A 26,859-nucleotide genomic window follows, 5' to 3' on the forward strand; every position below is an offset into this window, starting at 1 on the left:
CTTCATTGATAACACTGACAATATGACTGTTTTCTTTTAGAAACTTTATTGCTCTCACATGTTTGAAATTTATAATCACAGTGCAAAAGAGTTTTCCATTGCGCAATATATACAAAACATCTGGTTATAAAATACATGTAAAAACGAAACTTTACATTTATATACACAGCATTGCACGTCTGCACTTCAATATAAACTATTTGTGTTATAAATCTCCAAAAGGCCCAAAAGAGTCCCGGGGCCTCAATCTCTCATGTAGGGAGGTCTGTCATCTTGAGACAAGCCAAAACACGGCGGTTAGTGAGATAAGAAGGCCTGAGAGAGTGTTTTTACAGCCGGCGGCGGCGTCTTGAAGACGCGGTGGGCAGTCAGTGTAAGGCTCCAAGCATGCTGCATAAGCCATGGCGTGAGCCACGTAGTTCTGCTCCTTGACTCCATGGAAGAGGTGAGCCATTGGGCCTTTGGCGTAGATAGCCACGTCTTCCCCTCCGTGTGTCTCTGATTCTAACGGAACGGCAGCTTGTTGCATGTACTCTTCATCAACTACAAACAGAATAAGATACTGTATGATAAGAGCAAATATACATATACATCCTTAAAAATAAGGGTTCCAAGAAGGTGTTTTTTCTGCCATAGAAGTTTCCGTCATGGAATAAAAAGGTAATGATGCAAATTCATTTTTCTAAGAATTGCGAGTATATAGGTGCGTGTAAAAAGTGTTCTTGTACTCGTAATTACAGCTTGTAAACTTGGAATTCTCTGAGAGCTCTGACATTTACCAGCTGACCCCTGTACCACATGACCAATTGCAGATTAATTTTGCCTTTGATGGTGTTGCCATCGAAACGCAAAATGCTAGAGGATGTAAATCACTCCGAAGTAGAACGTCACGGTAATTAAGACATTAACACAGCATACATATCATGGTTCTGACTTTGTTTCTAACAATTCTGAGTTTATAACTTGCAAGACATAAACTTGGAATTGTGAGTTCTTAAGTTTTAATTGTGAGATATAAATTTGGAATTACAAGTTCTTAAGTTTTAATTTTGGGAAATAAACTTGGAATTGCGAGTTCTTAAGTTTTAATTTTGGGATATAAACTCGGAATTGTGAGTTCTTAAGTTTTAATTGTGGAATATAAACTTGGAATTGCGAGTTCTTAAGTTTTAATTTTGGGATATAAACTCCGAATTGTGAGTTCTTAAGTTTTAATTGTGGGATATAAACTTGGAATTGCGAGTTCTTAAGTTTTAATTTTGGGATATAAACTCATAATTGTGAGTTCTTAAGTTTTAATTGTGGGATATAAACTTGGAATTGTGAGTTCTAAAGTCCGAATTGTGGGATATAAACTTGGAATTGCGAGTTCTTAAGTTTTAATTTTGGGATATAAACTCGGAATTGCGAGTTCTTAAGTTTTAATTGTGGGATATAAACTTGGAATTGTGAGTTCTTAAGTTTTAATTGTGGGAGATCAACTTGGAATTGTGAGTACTAAAGTTTTAATTGTGGAATATAAACTTGGAATTGTGAGTTCTAAAGTCTGAAATGCGGAACATAAACTTGGAATTGTGAGTTCTTAAGTTTTAATTGTGGGAGATAAACTTGGAATTGTGAGTTCTTAAGTTTTAATTGTGGGAGATAAACTTGGAATTGCGAGTACTAAAGTTTTAATTGTGGAATATAAACTTGGAATTGTGAGTTCTTAAGTTTTAATTGTGGGATATAAACTTGGAATTGCAAGTTCTTAAGTTTTAATTTTGGGATATAAACTCGTAATTGTGAGTTCTTAAGTTTTTTATTATGGGAGATAAACTTGGAATTGTGAGTTCTTGAGTTTTAATTGTGGGATATAAACTTGGAATTGCGAGTTCTAGAGTTTGAATTGTGGAATATAAACTTGGAATTGTGAGTTCTAAAGTTTTAATTGTGGGAAATAGACCCGTAATTGTGAGTTCTTAAGTTTTAATTGTGGGATATAAACTCGAAATTGCGAGTTCTTAAGTTTTAATTTTGGGATATAAACTCGAAATTGTGAGTTCTTAAGTTTTAATTGTGGGAGATAAACTTGAAATTCTGAGTTCTTAAGTCTGAATTGCAGGATATAAACTTAGAATTGCGAGTTCTTAAGTTTTAATTGTAGGACATAATCTCGAAATTGTGGGTTCTTGAGTTTTAATTGTGGGATATAAACTTGGAATTGCGAGTTCTAAAGTTTTAATTGTGGGAAACAGACTCGTAATTGTGAGTTCTAAAGTTTTAATTGTGGGATATAAACTCGAAATTGCGAGTTCTTAAGTTTTAATTGTGGGAGATAAACTTGGAATTGTGAGTTCTAAAGTCCGAATTGCAGGATATAAACTTGGAATTGTGAGTTCTTAAGTTTTAATTGTGGGATATAAACTTGGAATTGCGAGTACTAAAGTTTTAATTGTGGGAAATAAACTTGGAATTGCAAGATCTTAAGTGTTAATTTTGGGATATAAACTTGGAATTGCAAGTTCTTAAGTTTTAATTTTGGGATATAAACTTGGAATTGCAAGTTCTTAAGTTTTAATTGTGGGATATAAACTTGGAATTGTGAGTTCTTAAGTTTTAATTGTGGGAGATCAACTTGGAATTGTGAGTACTAAAGTTTTAATTGTGGAATATAAACTTGGAATTGTGAGTTCTAAAGTCTGAAATGCGGAACATAAACTTGGAATTGTGAGTTTTTAAGTTTTAATTGTGGGATATAAACTTGGAATTGTGAATTCTTAAGTTTTAATTGTGGGAGATAAACTTGGAATTGTGAGTTCTTAAGTTTTAATTTTGGGATATAAACTCGGAATTGTGAGTTCTTAAGTTTTAATTTTGGGATATAAACTCGGAATTGTGAGTTCTTAAGTTTTAATTGTGGAATATAAACTTGGAATTGCGAGTTCTTAAGTTTTAATTTTGGGATATAAACTCGGAATTGCGAGTTCTTAAGTTTTAATTGTGGGATATAAACTTGGAATTGTGAGTTCTTAAGTTTTAATTGTGGGAGATCAACTTGGAATTGTGAGTACTAAAGTTTTAATTGTGGGAGATAAACTTGGATTTGTGAGTTCTAAAGTCTGAAATGCGGAACATAAACTTGGAATTGTGAGTTCTTAAGTTTTAATTGTGGGAGATAAACTTGGAATTGTGAGTTCTTAAGTTTTAATTGTGGGAGATAAACTTGGAATTGCGAGTACTAAAGTTTTAATTGTGGAATATAAACTTGGAATTGTGAGTTCTTAAGTTTTAATTGTGGGATATAAACTTGGAATTGCGAGTTCTTAAGTTTTAATTTTGGGATATAAACTCGTAATTGTGAGTTCTTAAGTTTTTTATTATGGGAGATAAACTTGGAATTGTGAGTTCTAAAGTCCGAATTGCGGGACATAAACTTGGAATTGTGAATTTTTAAGTTTTAATTTTGGGATATAAACTTGGAATTGTGAGTTCTTAAGTTTTAATTGTGGGAGATCAACTTGGACTTGTGAGTTCTTGAGTTTTAATTGTGTGAGATAAACTCGTAATTGTGAGTTCTTAAGTTTTAATTTTGGGATATAAACTCGTAATTATGAGTTCTTAATTTTTAATTGTGGGAGATACACTTGAAATTGTGAGTTCTTAAGTTTTAATTGTGGAAAATAGACTCGTAATTGTGAGTTCTAAAGTTTTAATTGTGGGATATAAACTCGTAATTGTGAGTTCTTAAGTTTTAATTGTGGGAGATAAACTTGAAATTGTGAGTTCTTGAGTTTTAATTGTGGGATATAAACTTGGAATTGCGAGTTCTAGAGTTTGAATTGTGGAATATAAACTTGGAATTGTGAGTTCTAAAGTTTTAATTGTGGGAAATAGACCCGTAATTGTGAGTTCTTAAGTTTTAATTGTGGGATATAAACTCGAAATTGCGAGTTCTTAAGTTTTAATTTTGGGATATAAACTCGAAATTGTGAGTTCTTAAGTTTTAATTGTGGGAGATAAACTTGAAATTCTGAGTTCTTAAGTCTGAATTGCAGGATATAAACTTAGAATTGCGAGTTCTTAAGTTTTAATTGTAGGACATAATCTCGAAATTGTGGGTTCTTGAGTTTTAATTGTGGGATATAAACTTGGAATTGCGAGTTCTAAAGTTTTAATTGTGGGAAATAGACTCGTAATTGTGAGTTCTAAAGTTTTAATTGTGGGATATAAACTCGAAATTGCGAGTTCTTAAGTTTTAATTGTGGGAGATAAACTTGGAATTGTGAGTTCTAAAGTCCGAATTGCAGGATATAAACTTGGAATTGTGAGTTCTTAAGTTTTAATTGTGGGATATAAACTTGGAATTGCGAGTACTAAAGTTTTAATTGTGGGAAATAAACTTGGAATTGCAAGATCTTAAGTGTTAATTTTGGGATATAAACTTGGAATTGCAAGTTCTTAAGTTTTAATTTTGGGATATAAACTTGGAATTGCAAGTTCTTAAGTTTTAATTTTGGGATATAAACTCGTAATTGTGAGTTCTTAAGTTTTAATTGTGAGAGATAAACTCGTAATTGTGAGTTCTTAAGTTTTAATTGTGGGAGATAAACTCGTAATTGTGAGTTCTTAAGTTTTAATTGTGGGAGATAAACTTGAAATTCTGAGTTCTTAAGATTAATTGTCGGAAATAGACTCGTAATTGTGAGTTCTAAAGTTTTAATTGTGGGATATAAACTCGTAATTGTGAGTTCTTAAGTTTTAATTGTGGGAGATAAACTTGAAATTGTGAGTTCTTGAGTTTTAATTGTGGGATATAAACTTGGAATTGCGAGTTCTAGAGTTTGAATTGTGGGATAAAAACTTGGAATTGCGAGTTCTAAAGTTTTAGTTGTGTGAAATAGACTCGTAATTGTGAGTTCTTAAGTTTTAATTGTGGGATATAAACTCGAAATTGCAAGTTCTTAAGTTTTAATTTTGGGATATAAACTAGTAATTGTGAGTTCTTAAGTTTTAATTGTGGGAGATAAAATTGGAATTTTGAGTTCTTAAGTCTGAATTGCAGGATATAAACTTAGAATTGCGAGTTCTTAAGTTTTAATTGTAGGAGATAATCTCGAAATTGTGGGTTCTTGAGTTTTAATTGTGGGAAATAGACTTGTAATTGTGAGTTCTAAAGTTTTAATTGTGGGATATAAACTCGAAATTGCGAGTTCTTAAGTTTTAATTGTGGGAAATAAACTTGGAATTGCAAGATCTTAAGTGTTAATTTTGGGATATAAACTTGGAATTGCAAGTTCTTAAGTTTTAATTTTGGGATATAAACTTGGAATTGCAAGTTCTTAAGTTTTAATTTTGGGATATAAACTCGTAATTGTGAGTTCTTAAGTTTTAATTGTGGGAGATAAACTTGAAATTGTGAGTTCTTAAGTTTTAATTGTGGGAAATAGACTCGTAATTGTGAGTTCTAAAGTTTTAATTGTGGGATATAAACTCGTAATTGTGAGTTCTTAAGTTTTAATTGTTGGAGATAAACTCGAAATTGTGAGTTCTTAAGTTTTAATTTTGGGATATAAACTCGTAATTCTGAGTTCTTAAGTCTGAATTGCAGGATATGAACTTGGAATTGTGAGTTCTAAAGTTTTAATTTTGGGATATAAACTCGTACTTGTGAGTTCTTAAGTTTTAATTGTGGGAGATAAACTTGGAATTGTGAGTTCTAAAGTCCGAATTGCAGGATATAAACTTGGAATTGTGAGTTCTTAAGTTTTAATTGTGGGATATAAACTTGGAATTGCGAGTACTAAAGTTTTAATTGTGGGAAATAAACTTGGAATTGCAAGATCTTAAGTGTTAATTTTGGGATATAAACTTGGAATTGCAAGTTCTTAAGTTTTAATTTTGGGATATAAACTTGGAATTGCAAGTTCTTAAGTTTTAATTGTGGGATATAAACTTGGAATTGTGAGTTCTTAAGTTTTAATTGTGGGAGATCAACTTGGAATTGTGAGTACTAAAGTTTTAATTGTGGAATATAAACTTGGAATTGTGAGTTCTAAAGTCTGATATGCGGAACATAAACTTGGAATTGTGAGTTTTTAAGTTTTAATTGTGGGATATAAACTTGGAATTGTGAGTTCTTAAGTTTTAATTGTGGGAGATAAACTTGGAATTGTGAGTTCTTAAGTTTTAATTTTGGGATATAAACTCGGAATTGTGAGTTCTTAAGTTTTAATTTTGGGATATAAACTCGGAATTGTGAGTTCTTAAGTTTTAATTGTGGAATATAAACTTGGAATTGCGAGTTCTTAAGTTTTAATTTTGGGATATAAACTCGGAATTGCGAGTTCTTAAGTTTTAATTGTGGGATATAAACTTGGAATTGTGAGTTCTTAAGTTTTAATTGTGGGAGATCAACTTGGAATTGTGAGTACTAAAGTTTTAATTGTGGGAGATAAACTTGGAATTGTGAGTTCTAAAGTCTGAAATGCGGAACATAAACTTGGAATTGTGAGTTCTTAAGTTTTAATTGTGGGAGATAAACTTGGAATTGTGAGTTCTTAAGTTTTAATTGTGGGAGATAAACTTGGAATTGCGAGTACTAAAGTTTTAATTGTGGAATATAAACTTGGAATTGTGAGTTCTTAAGTTTTAATTGTGGGATATAAACTTGGAATTGCGAGTTCTTAAGTTTTAATTTTGGGATATAAACTCGTAATTGTGAGTTCTTAAGTTTTTTATTATGGGAGATAAACTTGGAATTGTGAGTTCTAAAGTCCGAATTGCGGGACATAAACTTGGAATTGTGAATTTTTAAGTTTTAATTTTGGGATATAAACTTGGAATTGTGAGTTCTTAAGTTTTAATTGTGGGAGATCAACTTGGACTTGTGAGTTCTTGAGTTTTAATTGTGTGAGATAAACTCGTAATTGTGAGTTCTTAAGTTTTAATTTTGGGATATAAACTCGTAATTATGAGTTCTTAATTTTTAATTGTGGGATATAAACTTGGAATTGCGAGTACTAAAGTTTTAATTGTGGGAAATAAACTTGGAATTGCAAGATCTTAAGTGTTAATTTTGGGATATAAACTTGGAATTGCAAGTTCTTAAGTTTTAATTTTGGGATATAAACTTGGAATTGCAAGTTCTTAAGTTTTAATTTTGGGATATAAACTCGTAATTGTGAGTTCTTAAGTTTTAATTGTGAGAGATAAACTCGTAATTGTGAGTTCTTAAGTTTTAATTGTGGGAGATAAACTCGTAATTGTGAGTTCTTAAGTTTTAATTGTGGGAGATAAACTTGAAATTCTGAGTTCTTAAGATTAATTGTCGGAAATAGACTCGTAATTGTGAGTTCTAAAGTTTTAATTGTGGGATATAAACTCGTAATTGTGAGTTCTTAAGTTTTAATTGTGGGAGATAAACTTGAAATTGTGAGTTCTTGAGTTTTAATTGTGGGATATAAACTTGGAATTGCGAGTTCTAGAGTTTGAATTGTGGGATAAAAACTTGGAATTGCGAGTTCTAAAGTTTTAGTTGTGTGAAATAGACTCGTAATTGTGAGTTCTTAAGTTTTAATTGTGGGATATAAACTCGAAATTGCAAGTTCTTAAGTTTTAATTTTGGGATATAAACTAGTAATTGTGAGTTCTTAAGTTTTAATTGTGGGAGATAAAATTGGAATTTTGAGTTCTTAAGTCTGAATTGCAGGATATAAACTTAGAATTGCGAGTTCTTAAGTTTTAATTGTAGGAGATAATCTCGAAATTGTGGGTTCTTGAGTTTTAATTGTGGGAAATAGACTTGTAATTGTGAGTTCTAAAGTTTTAATTGTGGGATATAAACTCGAAATTGCGAGTTCTTAAGTTTTAATTGTGGGAAATAAACTTGGAATTGCAAGATCTTAAGTGTTAATTTTGGGATATAAACTTGGAATTGCAAGTTCTTAAGTTTTAATTTTGGGATATAAACTTGGAATTGCAAGTTCTTAAGTTTTAATTTTGGGATATAAACTCGTAATTGTGAGTTCTTAAGTTTTAATTGTGGGAGATAAACTTGAAATTGTGAGTTCTTAAGTTTTAATTGTGGGAAATAGACTCGTAATTGTGAGTTCTAAAGTTTTAATTGTGGGATATAAACTCGTAATTGTGAGTTCTTAAGTTTTAATTGTTGGAGATAAACTCGAAATTGTGAGTTCTTAAGTTTTAATTTTGGGATATAAACTCGTAATTCTGAGTTCTTAAGTCTGAATTGCAGGATATGAACTTGGAATTGTGAGTTCTAAAGTTTTAATTTTGGGATATAAACTCGTACTTGTGAGTTCTTAAGTTTTAATTGTGGGAGATAAACTCGAAATTGTGAGTTCTTAAGTTTTAATTGTGGGAGATAAACTTGGAATTGTGAGTTCTAAAGTCCGAATTGCAGGATATAAACTTGGAATTGTGAGTTCTTAAGTTTTAATTGTGGGATATAAACTTGGAATTGCGAGTACTAAAGTTTTAATTGTGGGAAATAAACTTGGAATTGCAAGATCTTAAGTGTTAATTTTGGGATATAAACTTGGAATTGCAAGTTCTTAAGTTTTAATTTTGGGATATAAACTTGGAATTGCAAGTTCTTAAGTTTTAATTGTGGGATATAAACTTGGAATTGTGAGTTCTTAAGTTTTAATTGTGGGAGATCAACTTGGAATTGTGAGTACTAAAGTTTTAATTGTGGAATATAAACTTGGAATTGTGAGTTCTAAAGTCTGATATGCGGAACATAAACTTGGAATTGTGAGTTTTTAAGTTTTAATTGTGGGATATAAACTTGGAATTGTGAGTTCTTAAGTTTTAATTGTGGGAGATAAACTTGGAATTGTGAGTTCTTAAGTTTTAATTTTGGGATATAAACTCGGAATTGTGAGTTCTTAAGTTTTAATTTTGGGATATAAACTCGGAATTGTGAGTTCTTAAGTTTTAATTGTGGAATATAAACTTGGAATTGCGAGTTCTTAAGTTTTAATTTTGGGATATAAACTCGGAATTGCGAGTTCTTAAGTTTTAATTGTGGGATATAAACTTGGAATTGTGAGTTCTTAAGTTTTAATTGTGGGAGATCAACTTGGAATTGTGAGTACTAAAGTTTTAATTGTGGGAGATAAACTTGGAATTGTGAGTTCTAAAGTCTGAAATGCGGAACATAAACTTGGAATTGTGAGTTCTTAAGTTTTAATTGTGGGAGATAAACTTGGAATTGTGAGTTCTTAAGTTTTAATTGTGGGAGATAAACTTGGAATTGCGAGTACTAAAGTTTTAATTGTGGAATATAAACTTGGAATTGTGAGTTCTTAAGTTTTAATTGTGGGATATAAACTTGGAATTGCGAGTTCTTAAGTTTTAATTTTGGGATATAAACTCGTAATTGTGAGTTCTTAAGTTTTTTATTATGGGAGATAAACTTGGAATTGTGAGTTCTAAAGTCCGAATTGCGGGACATAAACTTGGAATTGTGAATTTTTAAGTTTTAATTTTGGGATATAAACTTGGAATTGTGAGTTCTTAAGTTTTAATTGTGGGAGATCAACTTGGACTTGTGAGTTCTTGAGTTTTAATTGTGTGAGATAAACTCGTAATTGTGAGTTCTTAAGTTTTAATTTTGGGATATAAACTCGTAATTATGAGTTCTTAATTTTTAATTGTGGGAGATACACTTGAAATTGTGAGTTCTTAAGTTTTAATTGTGGAAAATAGACTCGTAATTGTGAGTTCTAAAGTTTTAATTGTGGGATATAAACTCGTAATTGTGAGTTCTTAAGTTTTAATTGTGGGAGATAAACTTGAAATTGTGAGTTCTTGAGTTTTAATTGTGGGATATAAACTTGGAATTGCGAGTTCTAGAGTTTGAATTGTGGAATATAAACTTGGAATTGTGAGTTCTAAAGTTTTAATTGTGGGAAATAGACCCGTAATTGTGAGTTCTTAAGTTTTAATTGTGGGATATAAACTCGAAATTGCGAGTTCTTAAGTTTTAATTTTGGGATATAAACTCGAAATTGTGAGTTCTTAAGTTTTAATTGTGGGAGATAAACTTGAAATTCTGAGTTCTTAAGTCTGAATTGCAGGATATAAACTTAGAATTGCGAGTTCTTAAGTTTTAATTGTAGGACATAATCTCGAAATTGTGGGTTCTTGAGTTTTAATTGTGGGATATAAACTTGGAATTGCGAGTTCTAAAGTTTTAATTGTGGGAAATAGACTCGTAATTGTGAGTTCTAAAGTTTTAATTGTGGGATATAAACTCGAAATTGCGAGTTCTTAAGTTTTAATTGTGGGAGATAAACTTGGAATTGTGAGTTCTAAAGTCCGAATTGCAGGATATAAACTTGGAATTGTGAGTTCTTAAGTTTTAATTGTGGGATATAAACTTGGAATTGCGAGTACTAAAGTTTTAATTGTGGGAAATAAACTTGGAATTGCAAGATCTTAAGTGTTAATTTTGGGATATAAACTTGGAATTGCAAGTTCTTAAGTTTTAATTTTGGGATATAAACTTGGAATTGCAAGTTCTTAAGTTTTAATTTTGGGATATAAACTCGTAATTGTGAGTTCTTAAGTTTTAATTGTGAGAGATAAACTCGTAATTGTGAGTTCTTAAGTTTTAATTGTGGGAGATAAACTCGTAATTGTGAGTTCTTAAGTTTTAATTGTGGGAGATAAACTTGAAATTCTGAGTTCTTAAGATTTAATTGTCGGAAATAGACTCGTAATTGTGAGTTCTAAAGTTTTAATTGTGGGATATAAACTCGTAATTGTGAGTTCTTAAGTTTTAATTGTGGGAGATAAACTTGAAATTGTGAGTTCTTGAGTTTTAATTGTGGGATATAAACTTGGAATTGCGAGTTCTAGAGTTTGAATTGTGGGATAAAAACTTGGAATTGCGAGTTCTAAAGTTTTAGTTGTGTGAAATAGACTCGTAATTGTGAGTTCTTAAGTTTTAATTGTGGGATATAAACTCGAAATTGCAAGTTCTTAAGTTTTAATTTTGGGATATAAACTAGTAATTGTGAGTTCTTAAGTTTTAATTGTGGGAGATAAAATTGGAATTTTGAGTTCTTAAGTCTGAATTGCAGGATATAAACTTAGAATTGCGAGTTCTTAAGTTTTAATTGTAGGAGATAATCTCGAAATTGTGGGTTCTTGAGTTTTAATTGTGGGAAATAGACTTGTAATTGTGAGTTCTAAAGTTTTAATTGTGGGATATAAACTCGAAATTGCGAGTTCTTAAGTTTTAATTGTGGGAAATAAACTTGGAATTGCAAGATCTTAAGTGTTAATTTTGGGATATAAACTTGGAATTGCAAGTTCTTAAGTTTTAATTTTGGGATATAAACTTGGAATTGCAAGTTCTTAAGTTTTAATTTTGGGATATAAACTCGTAATTGTGAGTTCTTAAGTTTTAATTGTGGGAGATAAACTTGAAATTGTGAGTTCTTAAGTTTTAATTGTGGGAAATAGACTCGTAATTGTGAGTTCTAAAGTTTTAATTGTGGGATATAAACTCGTAATTGTGAGTTCTTAAGTTTTAATTGTTGGAGATAAACTCGAAATTGTGAGTTCTTAAGTTTTAATTTTGGGATATAAACTCGTAATTCTGAGTTCTTAAGTCTGAATTGCAGGATATGAACTTGGAATTGTGAGTTCTAAAGTTTTAATTTTGGGATATAAACTCGTACTTGTGAGTTCTTAAGTTTTAATTGTGGGAGATAAACTCGAAATTGTGAGTTCTTAAGTTTTAATTGTGGGAGATAAACTCAAAATTGTGAATTCTTACTATTGGATACATCTAACTGATGCTATCTAATTCAGTCACTGACTGTAGTACATGGCAGTAGCTTTCAGCCAGGAGAAGATGTCGTCAGGTGGCGTCCAACTTTCACGGGATGTTTCGACCCTGAACCACAACACCCTCCAGTTGGCGGGTCGGCAGTGGTGGCCAGTCACTGCCCACCTCCTCCTGGCCCCCAGCTCAACTCCTCCCTCCTACTCCAGAGCCAGCAAGACGCTCTTTCTGCTGCCTCACCCAACCTACGAACAGCTACCTTCCTTTCCCTACCTGCCAAACCCAGAGCTGTGAGTGTTTTCCACACAGACTGTGCCGGGAAACCCCTACACCCGACCTCAACCGGGAATAGCCAGGTCTGCCACCCTTTGGCCCTACACTGCTCAACGAGGTCCTGATACTTGGTGGCTTTCCGCTCGTAGGCCTCCTCGCACCCGTCTTCCCATGGCACCGTCAGTTCAATCAAGATTAGCTTCCTTGCCTCCTCCGACCATAAGACCATGTCTGGCCTCAACTGTGTTTGCACAACCTGGGGGAAGACTAGTTTCCTTCCCAGGTCCACCCTCATCTCCCAGGATTGTGCTGCTTGCAAGAGGCTCTTCTTAATCTTCTTGGGGGCTGGTGGTTTCTCCCCCTCTCTGATGAACTGAATGGCTGTTACCGGCCTTATAATGGTCTGGCGCTTTTTCTGCCTCTCCCGCTCCAAGATATCAGCCAGTGCACTGAGGACGTTGTCATGTCGCCACCTGTATCTTCCTTGGCTAAGAGCTGTTTTGCATCCTGCCAGTATATGCGCCATTGTTCCCCTCCCTCCGCATAGCCTACACAATGGGTCCTCCCTCATTCCCCATCTGTGGAGGTTTGTTGGTGATGGAAGGGTGTCATACACTGAACGGAGCAGGAAGGAGATACGAAAAGGCTCCAGTCTCCAGATCTCAGACCACGTGATCTTCCGCTTTGGCAGGTCCCACTTTGTCCAGGCACCTTGCAGACCGAGTTCGACAGCCCTAGACTTGCGCCTTTCTTCCTCCAGGTGTCGGACCTCAGCTTGAATCATGACCCTCCTCTGCTTTGGGTCTGCTTTTCCCCATTGCTGGAAGTGAGTGGATCCGAGTCCCTGCCTCCCTACGCATGGGTTCCCGATGATGTCCTTCAGCTTTAATGTACTTTCAGCTTGTGCCACTGATGTGCCAGCCGCCCATTTGCGTCCTTAAGTTTTAATTGTGGGAAATAGACTCGAAATTGTGAGTTCTTAAGTTTTAATTGTGGGAGATAAACTCAAAATTGTGAATTCTTAAGTTTTAATTGTGGGAAATAGACTCGAAATTGTGAATTCTTAAGTTTTAATTGTGGGATATAAACTCAAAATTGTGAATTCTTAAGTTTTAATTGTGGGATATAAACTTGGAACTGTGAGTTCTAAAGTATTAATTGTGGGAAATAGACTCAGAATTGCGAGTTCTTAAGTTTTAATTTTCGGATATAAACTAGTAATTATGAGTTCTAAAGTTTTAATTGTGGGAGATAAACCCAAAATTGTGAGTTCTTGAGTTTTAATTGTGGGATATAACCTTGGAATTGCGAGTTCAAAAGTTTTAATTGTGGGATATAAACTTGGAATCGTAAGTTCCCTATCTCGAGGGAACTTCGAGCTGCGTCGAAACGCTAGGGGGGACGCCTCTGCGTACCATGTCATGAAGCCCTTGTGTAATCAGTCCAATAGCGAGACGATACGTCACAGGCGGGTGACGTCATCGACCAGGAAGCTATAAAGCACACCTGGACCAAACAGTCACTAGCTTCTGTGTCTTCACAAGCGCTCTGTGTGAATTGTATGTCCATTTATTGTGTGAGTGTTCAAAAAAAAAAGAAGAAAGAAATATGGCAAGTCAGTATAGGTGTTGTGTTCCTCCCTGCCCACGTTACATCACGGGTGAGGATACACACGTCCTAATGTGTGATGTGTTTGGGGCTCGAGCATGCCCAGTCAGCTCTTGAGGGGGTCGGCTGCGAGCATTGCGAGAGACTCCCAATGCGCATATTAAGATCACGCCGGGCACTCTTCGAGGAGAGTGCTTTGGCTCGCGGTCCTCAGGGCTCGGGTCCCGCTGTTGCCGAGGCGCAGCGAAGGCTCGCGTCCTCGGGGATCGCAGTTGGATCTAGTGGCGGGGTTAGAGACGGGTGATCCCCTATCTCTGCCTTTACCCGCTGGATATATGCCTCAGTTAGCGAGTTGGAAGCACGCTCTGCGGTTTTCTTCCGCTCGCGCTGAAGCACAAACGCAGCAGCACTCCAGCTCCGAGGAACTGGATGTTGTTAGCGCTGATGATGATCTGCCAAAAGAAAACGACACACACACACTCATAAAAAGAGGTGCTATTGGTGTAACTCGCGCTGTGTCCAGGTTAAGTTTAGACTGGCCGGCCGAGTGTCAAGAAGTTCGCCAAAAAATAAATAAATATATAAATAAAATAAGAAAAAGAAAGAACAATATAATGGCGAGCAGACAGCATGTTTGAGATTACGAGGGGCTGAATCTAGTGGCTCGGATCTCGCGTTTGCCGAGGCAGCGTGTAGATCACGGGTCTACAATATAGATTCTATGACTCGATCGCGGATCTCGCGCTTGCCGAGGCAGCGTGTAGATTACGGGGTTGAGTCTAGTGGCTCAGATCGCGTGTTTGCCGAGGCATCGCGTAGATTATGGGTCTACATCTATCATTCAGAAAGGGCAACGATGTCTCGCGGGGAAGAGACGCTTGCGAGCTATCTCTCCCCCGAGTCCGCATCGTTACACAGCCCCACAGCTGCCCACAACAAGCCGGTAAAAAAAAAAAAAAAAAAAAAAAGTCGGCTTTGGGGGTAGGGCATATTCGGCAGCAGATCAGGCGGCCGCCGGTTTGTATACGGCGGTTGCCCTGCAAGCATATAAAACAAGCAGACCTGCTGGGGGATATTGATATTGAGATGTGAAATATAAAAAATATATATATAATAAATAAATAAATAAATCAAAATGTCCCTCTGGGGCTGTCGGGCGGGGCAGCCTCAGCCGAGTACATCCTTTCTCAAACCTACACCGAGCAAAACAAAGAGAGAGCGTGGCCGCTCGGGGCCCCCCCCGCAGAGAGATCGGGGGTCCGGGCGACGCGCTCAGCTGGGACCTTCCCGTGGTAAGGCGGATCTGAGGGCCGTCCTTACTGCTAGGAAGGCCTCGGCTAAGAAGTCCTGACGTCAGAGGCGCAGGACTTCCGATGGCAGTCCCCTCCGGGAGAGTGCGGCTCGCCGAGGCGCCCGCTCTTTCCCGGTGCCATCGGGGGGGGCCGGTCTGCCAACCCTGCCACCGTTGGTGCTTCAGGGCGCGGCGGTCCCCGGCGAACATATATCTCCTTGTCCGCCCGGAAACGTAGCGGCTTGGGGATGTTCGCGCCCTCTCGTGAGGGCCCCGGGGCGGTCAGTTCGGTTGCTACCTGCCGGTTATCCGTTACAGGACACCGGGCTGACCACCCAGGAAAATCCAGAGACCAGCCTCGAGAGGCTGGTTCCCTTAGTAGATTTTCTGGCAGCGTGGAAACTTCTGCCGAATATCTCAGAATGGGTCCTGCTCACATTATAAAAAGGGTTCGGTCACACCCACCCGTGTTCAGCAGGGTTACTCCTATGGTAGTAACCCCCGAGCAGCCTCTGGTCATGGAACGAGAGGTACAGACTCTTCTGCGAAAAGAGGCTATACACGGGTCCCTCCCCTCTGCAGAGAGTCGGGCTTTTACAGCCGGTACTTCATAGTTCCAAAGAAGGATGGAGGGTTAAGGCCTATTTTTAGATCTGCATCAGCTAAACAAAATGCTCACGATAAAACAGATCGTGTGTCACGTCAGGTCCGAGGACTGGTGTGTCACAATAGACCTAAAAAATGTATACTTCCACATCTCCATCCTTCCGCAGCACAGACAGGTCTTCAGGTTTGCTTTCGGGGGCGAAGCTTACCAGTATTGAGTGCTGCCATTCGGCCTAGCTTAATCACCCCACACTTTCACCAAGTGCGTGAATGCAGCTCTGGCTCAGGTGCGACTCCAGGGCATTCACGTGCTCAACTATATCGACGATTGGCTGGTGTTAGCATAGTCGAAACAGTGGGCGTTCAGCATCGAGATGCTGTTCTCGCCCATATGAGAGTGTTGGGGCTAAGGTTGAACGGAAAGAAATGTGTGCTGGCACCTATAAGCTGCAGAGCACTACTTTTCTGGCGGTAGTCTGGGACACGAAAATAATGTCGGCTCGGCTATCCCCTCCCAGGATAAAAACGATCCTGGATACCGTGAACCAGATAAAGCTAGGTCAGTCACTCACTGTGAAACACTTTCAGAGAGTGTTAGGGCTGATGACAGCAGCGTCCAACGGGGTACCTTTTGGCCTGCGGTACATGAGACCCTTACAGTGGTGGCTCAGGACCAAGGGGTTCTCCCTGAGGGGAAACCCTTTTTCGCTTGATCAAGGTCACGCGGCGCTGCCTACATGCCTTAGTGAAGTGAAAAGATCCTTGGTTCCTGTCCCAAGGTCCAGTTCTGGGGGCTCCTTGTCGTCGCGTAACGCTAACGACGGATGCCTCCCTAACTACACAACAAATCATGTTAATGTACTATTAGATTTACATTTTATTTTATTTCCTTATGTTTGTGACTAGTCTAACAGTCAGAGCTACAATTGGGACTGTTGCTGATTGCTGGCAGCCACTGAGAGGTCGTTGTTCGTCGTTTCGCCGTTTTCCACCGCTTCTCTAATGTTTACGTTTGAATTGCTGCGGTTGGTTTCTGGTTTGGAGGACATTTGTTGTTTCTCGCCGCGGGTGCTCACTGGTGGTCTCCCTTGGGCTTAAGCTGCATGGTGGCTGAAGTTTGCACCGGGCTAGCGTCATCCTGGCTCTCGTCGTCGGCGTCCGGCATGATGTTGGGATGTTCTGCTTCTCGGCTGCGCCGCTGTTCCGTCCTGCATTGCGACCGTGGAGCGACATCTGCGCCGGCCCCGGTGTGTCCACAGAAGTGCCCGGAGGAATGTTCTGCCTCCTGCATGGTGCTGCAGCGATCCCCATCGTTTGAATCATCATGAAGAAGACCCATCATCTGGTCTTCAGCTGTCGTGCCTCGGCGATGTCATCGGGACACTGCCGCTGGGAGAAATCTGAAACATGGAGTGGACCACAGTGTGCTGCGGAGCTAACAGAGACTTCCACCATCAGCTGTTTTCTGTCCACCATCAGCTCTGTTTCTGTTCACCATCAGCTCTGTTTCTGTTCACCATCAGCTCTGTTTCTGTTCTGTTTTCTGTGTTGGTTGATTGTTTGTAGTATTCTATATTTTTACTTGTTATTCATTTTTTGTTGTTATTTCCCCCCCCCCCTTTGTTGCACTTTGAGATTCTTCGGAATGAAAAGTGCATTATAAATAAAATCTATTATTATTATTATTATTAACTGGCTGGGGAGCGGTCATGAGTGGCCGCTCGGCCCAAGGTCTGAGCGGCCGTCAGCTCTCCTGGCACATAAACCAGCTGGAGCTGATGGCTGTGTTTCAATCATATAAAATCAAACACTTCCTCTCAGACCTGCGGGGCCGCCATGTGTTAGTTCGGTCAGACAACACTTCGGTGGTCTCGTATATAAATCACCAGGGGGGGTTGAGATCGCGTCGGGTGTGGAAGCTGACGCATCATATCATCATGGGCCCAAGGCAAGATGCTCTCGCTCAGGGCGATGTACATCCCGGGGGTCCTGAATGTAGCGGCAGACTCCCTGTCGAGGCAGGGAGTGATGCCGGGAGAATGGAGACTCCACCCGAGGTGGTGGAGGAGCTGTGGATCCGCTTTGGGCGAGCCCAGGTGGATCTGTTTGCGTCTCGAGAGACGACACACTGTCCAGCATATTTCTCCCTCATGCATCCAGCCCTGCTGGGGCTGGACGCAATGGTACAGACGTGGCCGAGGCTGCGTCTGTACGCCTTCCCCCCTCTGGCATTGCTCCCAGGAGTGCTGGAGAGCGTCCGCCGGGACGGGGTTCAGCTTTTATTGGTAGCCCCGCTCTGGCCGGGCCAAGTATGGCTCGCAGACATTATGTCTCTCCTAGAAGGTCCTCCCTGGGAAATCCCAGTCAGGAGAGATCTTCTTTCGCAGGCCGGGGGGGTCAGTACTGCACCCGCGCCCGGAACTGTGGAAACGGTGGGCTTGGCCCCTGAGGGGGCCCAGTTCATAAACACGGGTCTATCTACTGAGGTGATAGAGACCATGTTGCACTCCAGAGCACCATCCACAAGGAGACTTTACGCACTCAAATGGAGAGTTTTTGTCGCCTGGTGTACGCACCAGGCTTTGGACCCTGTTAACTGCCCGTTCGGTTCAGTTCTTGAGTTCCTACAAGAAAAATTCTCCGCAGGGTTATCTCCGTCAACACTGAAAGTATATGTGTCGGCGATATCTGCTTATCATATTCCATTAGATAATGCATCATTGGGGAAACACCCTTGGGTCATGCGTTTCCTTCGTGGTACTTTGAGGCGCAGACCTGGGGCACGCTCGAGGGTGCCTACTTAGGCAGTGGCACCCTCTTGTCTGGAGTTTGCACCAGGAATGGTAAAAGCATTTCTCTTCCCGAGGGAAGGATATGCTCCCAAGGTCCCGACTAATGTGCCGGGACCAGTAATGCTGCAAGCTTTCTGTCCGCCTCCGTTCACTAGTCAAGACCAAGAGAAGCTAAATCTGCTATGTCCGGTCAGGGCCCTAGATGCATATGTCCACAGAGCTGCCCTGTGGCAAAACTCAGAACAGTTGTTTGTGTGTTTTTGGGTCCCCGAGCAAGGAAAAACCGGCTTCAAAGCAGACGCTTAGCAAGTGGATAGTCGAGGCTATTTCGCTCGCTTATGAGTCGGCCGGACATCCTTCACCAATGAGGGTCCGCGCCCACTCCACTAGGAGTATGGCTGCCTCTATGGCTCTTATTTCTGGAGTTTCATTGTCAGAGGTATGTGATGCGGCTGGGTGGTCCTCTCCACATACATTTGTGAGGTTTTACAATCTAGATGTAGCCTTACACCGGGGTCCCGGGTGTTTCTGGGTTGATTCACACATACAGACATTTGGGACTCTGGCGGCGTGGGTATTGAGGTCCCCTAGCGTTTCGACGCAGCTCGAAGTTCCCTCGAGATCGGGTACGTCTCAGGTTACGTATGTAACCATGGTTCCCTGAGAGGGAACGAGACGCTGCGTCGCTATGCCATACTCCTGGCATGCCTGTGATCGACTTGTTCGGCTTTTTCCAGAAGCTAGTGACTGTTTGGTCCAGGTGTGCTTTATAGCTTCCTGGTCGATGACGTCACCCGCCTGTGACGTATCGTCTCGCTATTGGACTGATTACACAAGTGCTTCATGACATGGTACGCAGAGGCGTCCCCCCTAGCGTTTCGACGCAGCGTCTCGTTCCCTCTCAGGGAACCATGGTTACATACGTAACCTGAGACGTTCTTAAGTTTTAATTGTGGGATATAAACTTGGAATTCTGAGTTCTTAAGTTTTCATTTTGGGAGATAGACTCGTAATTGTGAGTTCTAAAGTTTTAATTGTGGGATATAAACTCGTAATTGTGAGTTCTTAAGTTTTAATTGTGGGAGATAAACTCGAAATTGTGAGTTCTTAAATTTTAATTGTGGGATATAAACTTGGAATTGTGAGTTCTAAAGTTCGAATTGTGGGATATAAACATGGAATTATGAGTTCTAAAGTTCAAATTGTGAGATATAAACTTGGAATTGTGAGTTCTAAAGTTCGAATTGTGGGATATAAACATGGAATTATGAGTTCTAAAGTTCAAATTGTGGGATATAAACTTGGAATTGTGAGTTCTAATGTCTGAATTTTGGGATATAAAGTTGAATTTGCAAATTATAAAGTTTGAATTGGGTGATTAAACAAGTTAGTGAGAAAATTGTGAGAAAATACAAGTTTATATCCTGCAGTTCTTTTTTTTCTTCTCAGAAATGTAAGATAAAAAGTAACAATTACTTTTTTTTATTCCGTTGGGAAAACAACCTTCTAACCCTTTCAGTTTTTCAATTTTTAATCATTTTAACAATCTTTTTCCTCTTTAAAGAACATTTTGAGGGATGGAAAGATTCCATGGATGTTAAAGGTTCATGGAACCAAATATGTCAATAAACAACCTTTATTTTTAAGATAGTAGGTACATTAAGTACACACTTACAATAATCCACTGCTGAAACGTTTCCTCTTGTTCCGTTCACATGAAAGTATCCTGGTCCATTAGCATACAAGATACTTGTGAATGGAAGACTATCCTCAGCCTTCTTGGGTGCCAGACCTGAAAGACAAATATGAAGTACAAAAGTACATGAAGCACCTTGGGTTCAACATGGTTGGAATTAACCCCGAACATCCTAAACTCAAACCTAATCTCTAATTTCTACTGAAACTAGTATGTCATGTATTTAACCCTCTGTTGATCTTCAAACTTTTTTTGACAGAAAAATGTACACAGTTTATATAGTTTTAGAGTTTTTTCTTCTATGGTACAAAACTTGGCTCTTACTATGTCGTCACAAAAAAAAAAAAAAATACAATAAATAAAATAAATCATGAACAGGATTTATGAAAAAGATTGTATGGTCCAAAAAAAGTCACACTCCTTTTCATGATTACAAATGTGCACATTGGAAATGAATTGGAAATGAATTTCATCTAGTGGAAGCGTCTGGTACTGCGCACAAACTAAATCTGACCGAAAGCTCATTTTTTGAGATATCAACCTCAAATTAAGAACACAACCTGATTTAGGGCTTTTTTTCTCTCACTGTTTTGAAAAAATAAATTAATAAATATATAATTTAATAAATGTATAATTTTTGTGCATTTTTCAAAACACTACACTTAAATTTCCATAACTTGTTTTAAGTTCCTTTTTTTTTTTTTTTTTTTTTTTTTTTACTTTTTCACCTCAGCAATAATCTACCAAGTGTCGTCTTTAAAGGTGACAACAGATGAAATCACATTTAGTCATGTTTCTGGCATGTCTGCCAGCGCAGGAAAGCTGCAGGAATGCAGTCAGTGCTGTCTATGTCTAAAACTGTGTCATCCAGCGAGCGAGCTGCTTCAATTTGCAGCCGGTTTCTTTGTAGGTAGCGAATTATGACAGACTCTGCCATATTAGCGTAGACTTGAGTATTTTTAGGATAATCTATACTTTACTTGAGTTTTTATATTTGATACTAAAATGTATACTTTTACTCCGATACATTTCCCCAAAGCATTTCATTACTTTTTTGCTTTGTATCTTTCTAATGAGTTTTTCTCACTATAGTCCCTAGTCCCCTTTCTTGCTCACTGGGGCTGTAAGGCGGTGTTTCTTAACACAGTATGTAAGCTGCTTACATTCATTTATTGTGAAAGTTGCTTATACAAATAATTTTTAATTGAAAATGCTCTTCTTTAGGTTTATACATCCAACATCAAGAATATCCAATTTAAGTTTGGAAACAATATGTTGTATTTATAATGTCACACTATTTTATCTAATGGTTTAAAAAAAAATCCCCTCATATACAAAAAAATATAGGTGGATTTTAGGAAGTAGGTCCCTCATAAAAGGTTCATCATAGTTGGAGTCCTTAGCATCATAAAGTTTTAAAATCCCTGCTCTAGAGGCCCAACAAACCCTCACTGATGCCTCTTGGAGATTGTTTTGACACATGACGTGAGGCTGCGCGCTGCACAGAGCGGGACACTTCAAAAACGGATTTAAAACAGACAACAAAACGGTATGTTATACAGTACACTATATGTTTTCCTATCACTATAAATTAATTAGATTGCTGACTAAATGCTGCATTAGTAGAGAACAGCAGTGTGTTTGCCGTCGAGGCCGAGAGGAACATTAGAAGTAGCCTACCTCAAGCAGTTAAAACAATGCAACAGAAACACACGCACATATGACCCAAATATTTAAAGCTACTCTGTGTAACTTTTTTAGTTTATTCTTAGCTAAAAACATTTATTTCTTTAAAAAATATATGTGCTCATTAATGTTTATTTACTTCTTTCAAGTAATAAAGTATTCTTGTAAGTTTATAAAATGCCATTGAAAATACAAACGGGTGAGGGGTTCGAATGCCGGTTGCCATGTTGCTCCTCCATCTTGAAAGTACAGTAGCCAAAGAGGGACATACCTATAAATTCAAGCTTCGCCTTTCGTGTTTTAACACTCGATGGCACTGTGTCGAATGTAAAGAGGGGGATTGCCATGTTAATCTTGGACTAAATCGGCCACCGTAGGAGTTTTCAGGAAATCAGAATTGAGAGGAATAGAAACTATTATTCACTGGATGGTCATATACCTTTACACCGCTAGATGGGGGAAAATATCACACAGTGTAGCTTTAATGTCACAAATGTTAACATCTATTTGCATAGTTTTTTTCCCTTTCTTCGCTTTTATGCATTCATTATGCAGCAAAATTGCATTTTTATACTGCCATCTTATCATGTAGTTGACAGAAACGTATCAGAAATGCATTTGATTTCAGTTTTTTTTTCCGGCAATGTAACATATTTTGATTAGCTAATTATTAAGTATTCTAAAATAGAGGCAAATAATGAGTGAAAGTATACATATGATATAGCCTACATATGTGTATAATTTTTGATAACATTTTAAAGTTGTCTCTTACATTAGTTACTGTAGGCTACTATGAATTAATGATCAAGGTATAATTAATATATTAGTCATTTTTATATTTAAAATTTACAAGAAACATTTAGCCATTTTTTAATTAAAAATATAAATCAAAAAGAAAGAGAGTTAAAACGAAACACAAGCTTGCTGGTCAAACTGTGTGCAGATACATTTTTAATCATTTTTTTGCAACTTTGTATTTTGTATATTTTTCATTACTTAAGTATGTTTAATATATATATTCTGCATGACCTTATTCTACATCCCTTAATCCTACCCAATTATTATTAATCCTACCCAATTAATTAAATATTATTTTATAAGAAAATGGCCGATGGTTATGGCGACACTATTCCTTGTCTGGGATCGTGCAGAGCCTCTGAAGCCCTTCCTTTAAAAACTTTTGACCTTCAACCCGTTGATTGCCATTGAAGTTCATTATGTGGAGAACATTTTTATGTTTTCCTCCAAAAAATGTTATTTCTTTCCAACTGAAGAAAGAAAGACATGAACATCTTGGATGAGATGGGGGTGAGTAAAATATCAGGAAATGTTCATTTTGAAGTGAACTAATTTTTTACAATTGCCATTACTTGAATGCAACGACAGGAAGTAAGCTAGGATGTACCAAAAATAGGGTTCCCTCGGGGGGTGTTTCCACCAAATGTGAAGACATGGGAATGATCTGCCGTTACAACAGTAAGAGTGTCCGATTCGCTGGTCAGATCAGACGCTCTCTGAATTGCCCGGTCAAACATGATGGTTTCAGTCAGAGCGAGCTTGGCAACCCCGTCATGGTGTCCATGGTCTATTCTGCCTCGTAAAACACAAACAGAAATGTTTCACTGTTAGCAGAATAACTTGATACGACAGTAACTCCACAGCAAATGATAAATACTCATCTTCCACAAAGAGAAAAAACCCTTTAGGATTCTTGCTGAGGATCTGAATGGCTTTCTCCGTCATGTCCACAATAGAGGGGTCACGGGTGCGATTCCTAAACACTTCAAATCTCATATCTTTGGGTTCAAACAGACCTGAATGAGAAATATGAGTGAGAATATCATAGTGGCAGACTGATAATGCAGAATCCTTGTAAACTGGTATTACCCATCAGGCAGTCTGTTGTTTTAACATCCACGGCATTAAGCTGCTCTCTGTTCCAAACATACTGGGCGTTCCTTCCCTAATAAACAAAACAGATAAGATTAGAGCAGTGGTTTACAATCACAATTTGCGCTGTAATAAATGTATTTCTTGGCGATACCTTGCGAGTATTTAGCCAAACGTCAATGAGGTTTTTTTTGTCTTTGCGATCTCCTTTGCGAGAGGATGAAGTGGGGTATTCTGGATCAGGCGTACCCTTGGGAGTCATGTACATACGCCCACCGCCAAGAATTACCTACAATGGAGATACACATTTGAACTTCTCATTTAACATTTAGTCTGTAACGGTAACACTTTATTTTAAGGTTCAGTTATTAACTATTAACTAGTTCCTTATTAAAATGCATATTGGTTGTTTATTAGTACTTATAAAGCACATATTAATGCCTTATTCTGCATGACCTTATTCTACATCCCCTAATCCTACCCAATACCCAAACTTAAATGCTACAAAGACTACCTTACTAACTATTAATAAGAAGTAAGTTAGGAGTTTATTGAGGCAAAAGTCGTAGTTAATAGTGAATATGTGTTCCCTATACTAAAGTGTTACCTATTTAACTTATGCATTTTGTATTTAAATGATGCCATTGGGTATTTAAAGGCAGGGTAGGTGATGTGTTCAAGAAAGGTGATGTGTTTTTTGTTGTGCTGGTTAAAAGTCTCTACACATCCTGATAGCAATCACTAAAGCCGGATGCACACTGTGTGATTTATCATAGTCCTTTACAATTGTTCCATGTCAGACTGTCCGAACATGATCGCTGCTGTAAGCCATAGCACACTGTAAGATCTAAGTTGTCATAAATGTCAGACTGTACGATAGTCAAGGCGTTTTAAAAACAGACGCACTTAAGAAAACTTGTATGGGGTTTTATATCATCAATCAATAAAGCACTCAATGACAGTGAGCTGGACTGAAATGAAGGCTACAAAGAAATCTTTTGCAAAGAAATTAAGAAATGAAGGCTACAAAGAAATAGTTTGTCTTGAAAAACCAAGATATTTGACAGTCGTCGTAGAAGAAGTCACACTGCAGGATTGTGTGCCAAATCTTCTGACACTGCCAGAATTTCATCAGAGGTAAAGTTTGATTGCAGCGGTCATTAATGGGTTGCCGGTGAACATGTCAAACTAACGATCAAAGAATTCAGATTTTAGCTTAGGATCAGAGGAATCTTTTAGGATTTGCAAAATTTGACTCAGATGGCAAAATCGTGGGCAAATCTGTGGAAGGTGTAGGACCATTAAACGTTTGTCCAATCATTGCATTCAGTCCAAACGCCACTTTAATGAATCAGAAATTCAAATAGTAATTTTGTGTGTGTGTGCAGCTGTGTAGCATTTCATCATAAAAAAACAATTATTTATGAATTTAAGGCACACATTGGGTTATGGCTCACATCAATGTCGGTGTTGGTCACCAGCTGCGTGGCGATGTCTATGCAGCCCTGACGGCGGGCGGCGGAGGGCACATCTGCATCACTGTACCAGCTGCGGCTGACGGAGTGGGCGTAGGCGGCAGCAGGTGAAGCGTGCTGGACTCTGGTGGTGGTCACAATGCCCACAGACTTTCCTTGATATACACACAACCACACAGTTGAGTAAGGCAATCAAATAATGCACTGCTCTTTTAAAAATAAAGGCTGTTTATTAGTTCAAAATGAAGAACCTTTATTATCCCTGGAACCTTTCCATTCCACAAAAGGTTCTTTAAAGTGGAAAAGGTTATTTAGGGCATCACTGTGGAAAGCCTTTTTTGGAACCTTTGGGACAAAATAGACCCTAAGGAAATATGGATTCTAAAAATAAATTAAAATATACTATTTCATATTTTGCACATGCTAAATATGTTAATTTTGCTTATTAGAGTGTTGACTATTAGATTTAGCAACAGGCTAACATTAGAAGCAACTGTATTGAGAGTTATACAACGACAATAAGTTAAGTATCCAACCTCATCCGGATACATACAGTACACTCACATTATGGTATGAAATATATAGCAAATTAAACTGCTTGATTGTTCATATTGTCGTAAAATGTAACCTACAGTATATCCAAATTTTTATAAATCACAGTGAAAAGTGATCAGTTCCCTAAACTTAAAAACCTGTTGCCTTAAAATGAATTAATAAACTTCATGCGTAATTGAAAACATTTCATTATGTGAACTTGAATATTCCACACAATTCACTTTTTTAAGTCAACTGATCACTTTTTAAAGTGTAATAGTATATCCAATCACACAATATGCTCACATAAAGCATGATTGTATATATCGCACAGCTCTCTATATAAAGATTAGATACATTTCCAACGTTATTTGCATATATAAAGTATACTCACATAGGGAAAATATACTACAATATAAAACAAATTATCTATACATACAAACAACGTCTCAGGTTACGGCTGTAACCCTGGTTCTCTGAAAACAGGGAACTTGCACTGCGTAATGAGACACTACATAGCGACAGGCTATGGCATCCCTACTAGTGTGACTAGAAAGTAAAGGGGCACCTAGAGAAGCATCATGTCATGCCTGAACAGGCAACTCGAAGTCATGGCAATGAGACGCAGTGTCACAGGTTGAAAGGAAACTTGCACTGCGTCCTGAGACACTATGGGGGACAAAATACCCATACCGCCATTCAAATAATGGCAGAATGACAGAAATGCCAAAAACCACTCACCCCTTCTGGTCACATACTAGACTGTCAGTGACAGAACTCCCTACGGCCACTGTACAAGCTATCAAGTCTCAATGAGGAAGTGCCTTCTGTAAAGTAAAATGAGTACTTTTCAAAGGCTACTCAAAGGCTTGGAACCAGTTTCTTCACTAGGAAGGGGTTATTTTAAGGGAGTATGGCCAGGGGGCCAGAAGGAGCCCTGGCCAGCCACTTTTTGGGGACATTGTGTCAACCCCCTGACCTGGTAACCTAGTCTAGCCAACAACCTGTCTCTTTCCTAAACAGAGCCACTTACCATTACTTGCCACATGAGAGGTAACCAGAAGAGAGGAACTGCAGAAAAGGCAGTAACCAGCTCACACCAGACAAAGAGATGAGCATCCTGGGGAGCAGGACTCAGCATAGCACTTTCCAAACCCTTAGAAACTCTGCTCGAACTCTGGAAATACAGAGTGCTTCTTTTAAAG

General features: G+C 38.1%; 1 protein-coding gene across 1 annotated transcript in view; it reads right to left on the reverse strand.

Annotated features, from left to right (window-relative positions):
* Positions 1-126: 126 nt before the first annotated feature.
* Positions 127-26,859, reverse strand: part of alpi.1 (alkaline phosphatase, intestinal, tandem duplicate 1) — a 33,470-nt gene continuing 6,737 nt past the window's right edge. Inside the window, exons 5-11 of the mRNA XM_067416398.1 lie at positions 25,103-25,275; positions 23,800-23,934; positions 23,643-23,718; positions 23,435-23,569; positions 23,161-23,352; positions 20,049-20,165; positions 127-543 (exon numbers count right to left, since the gene is read on the reverse strand). Coding sequence (XP_067272499.1) covers positions 269-543; positions 20,049-20,165; positions 23,161-23,352; positions 23,435-23,569; positions 23,643-23,718; positions 23,800-23,934; positions 25,103-25,275 — 1,103 coding nt within the window. The 3' untranslated portion in view covers positions 127-268. The remainder of the gene's footprint in view (positions 544-20,048; positions 20,166-23,160; positions 23,353-23,434; positions 23,570-23,642; positions 23,719-23,799; positions 23,935-25,102; positions 25,276-26,859) is intronic.

This window comes from Pseudorasbora parva, chromosome 14 (assembly GCF_024679245.1).
Source record: "Pseudorasbora parva isolate DD20220531a chromosome 14, ASM2467924v1, whole genome shotgun sequence".
NCBI lineage: Eukaryota > Metazoa > Chordata > Actinopteri > Cypriniformes > Gobionidae > Pseudorasbora > Pseudorasbora parva.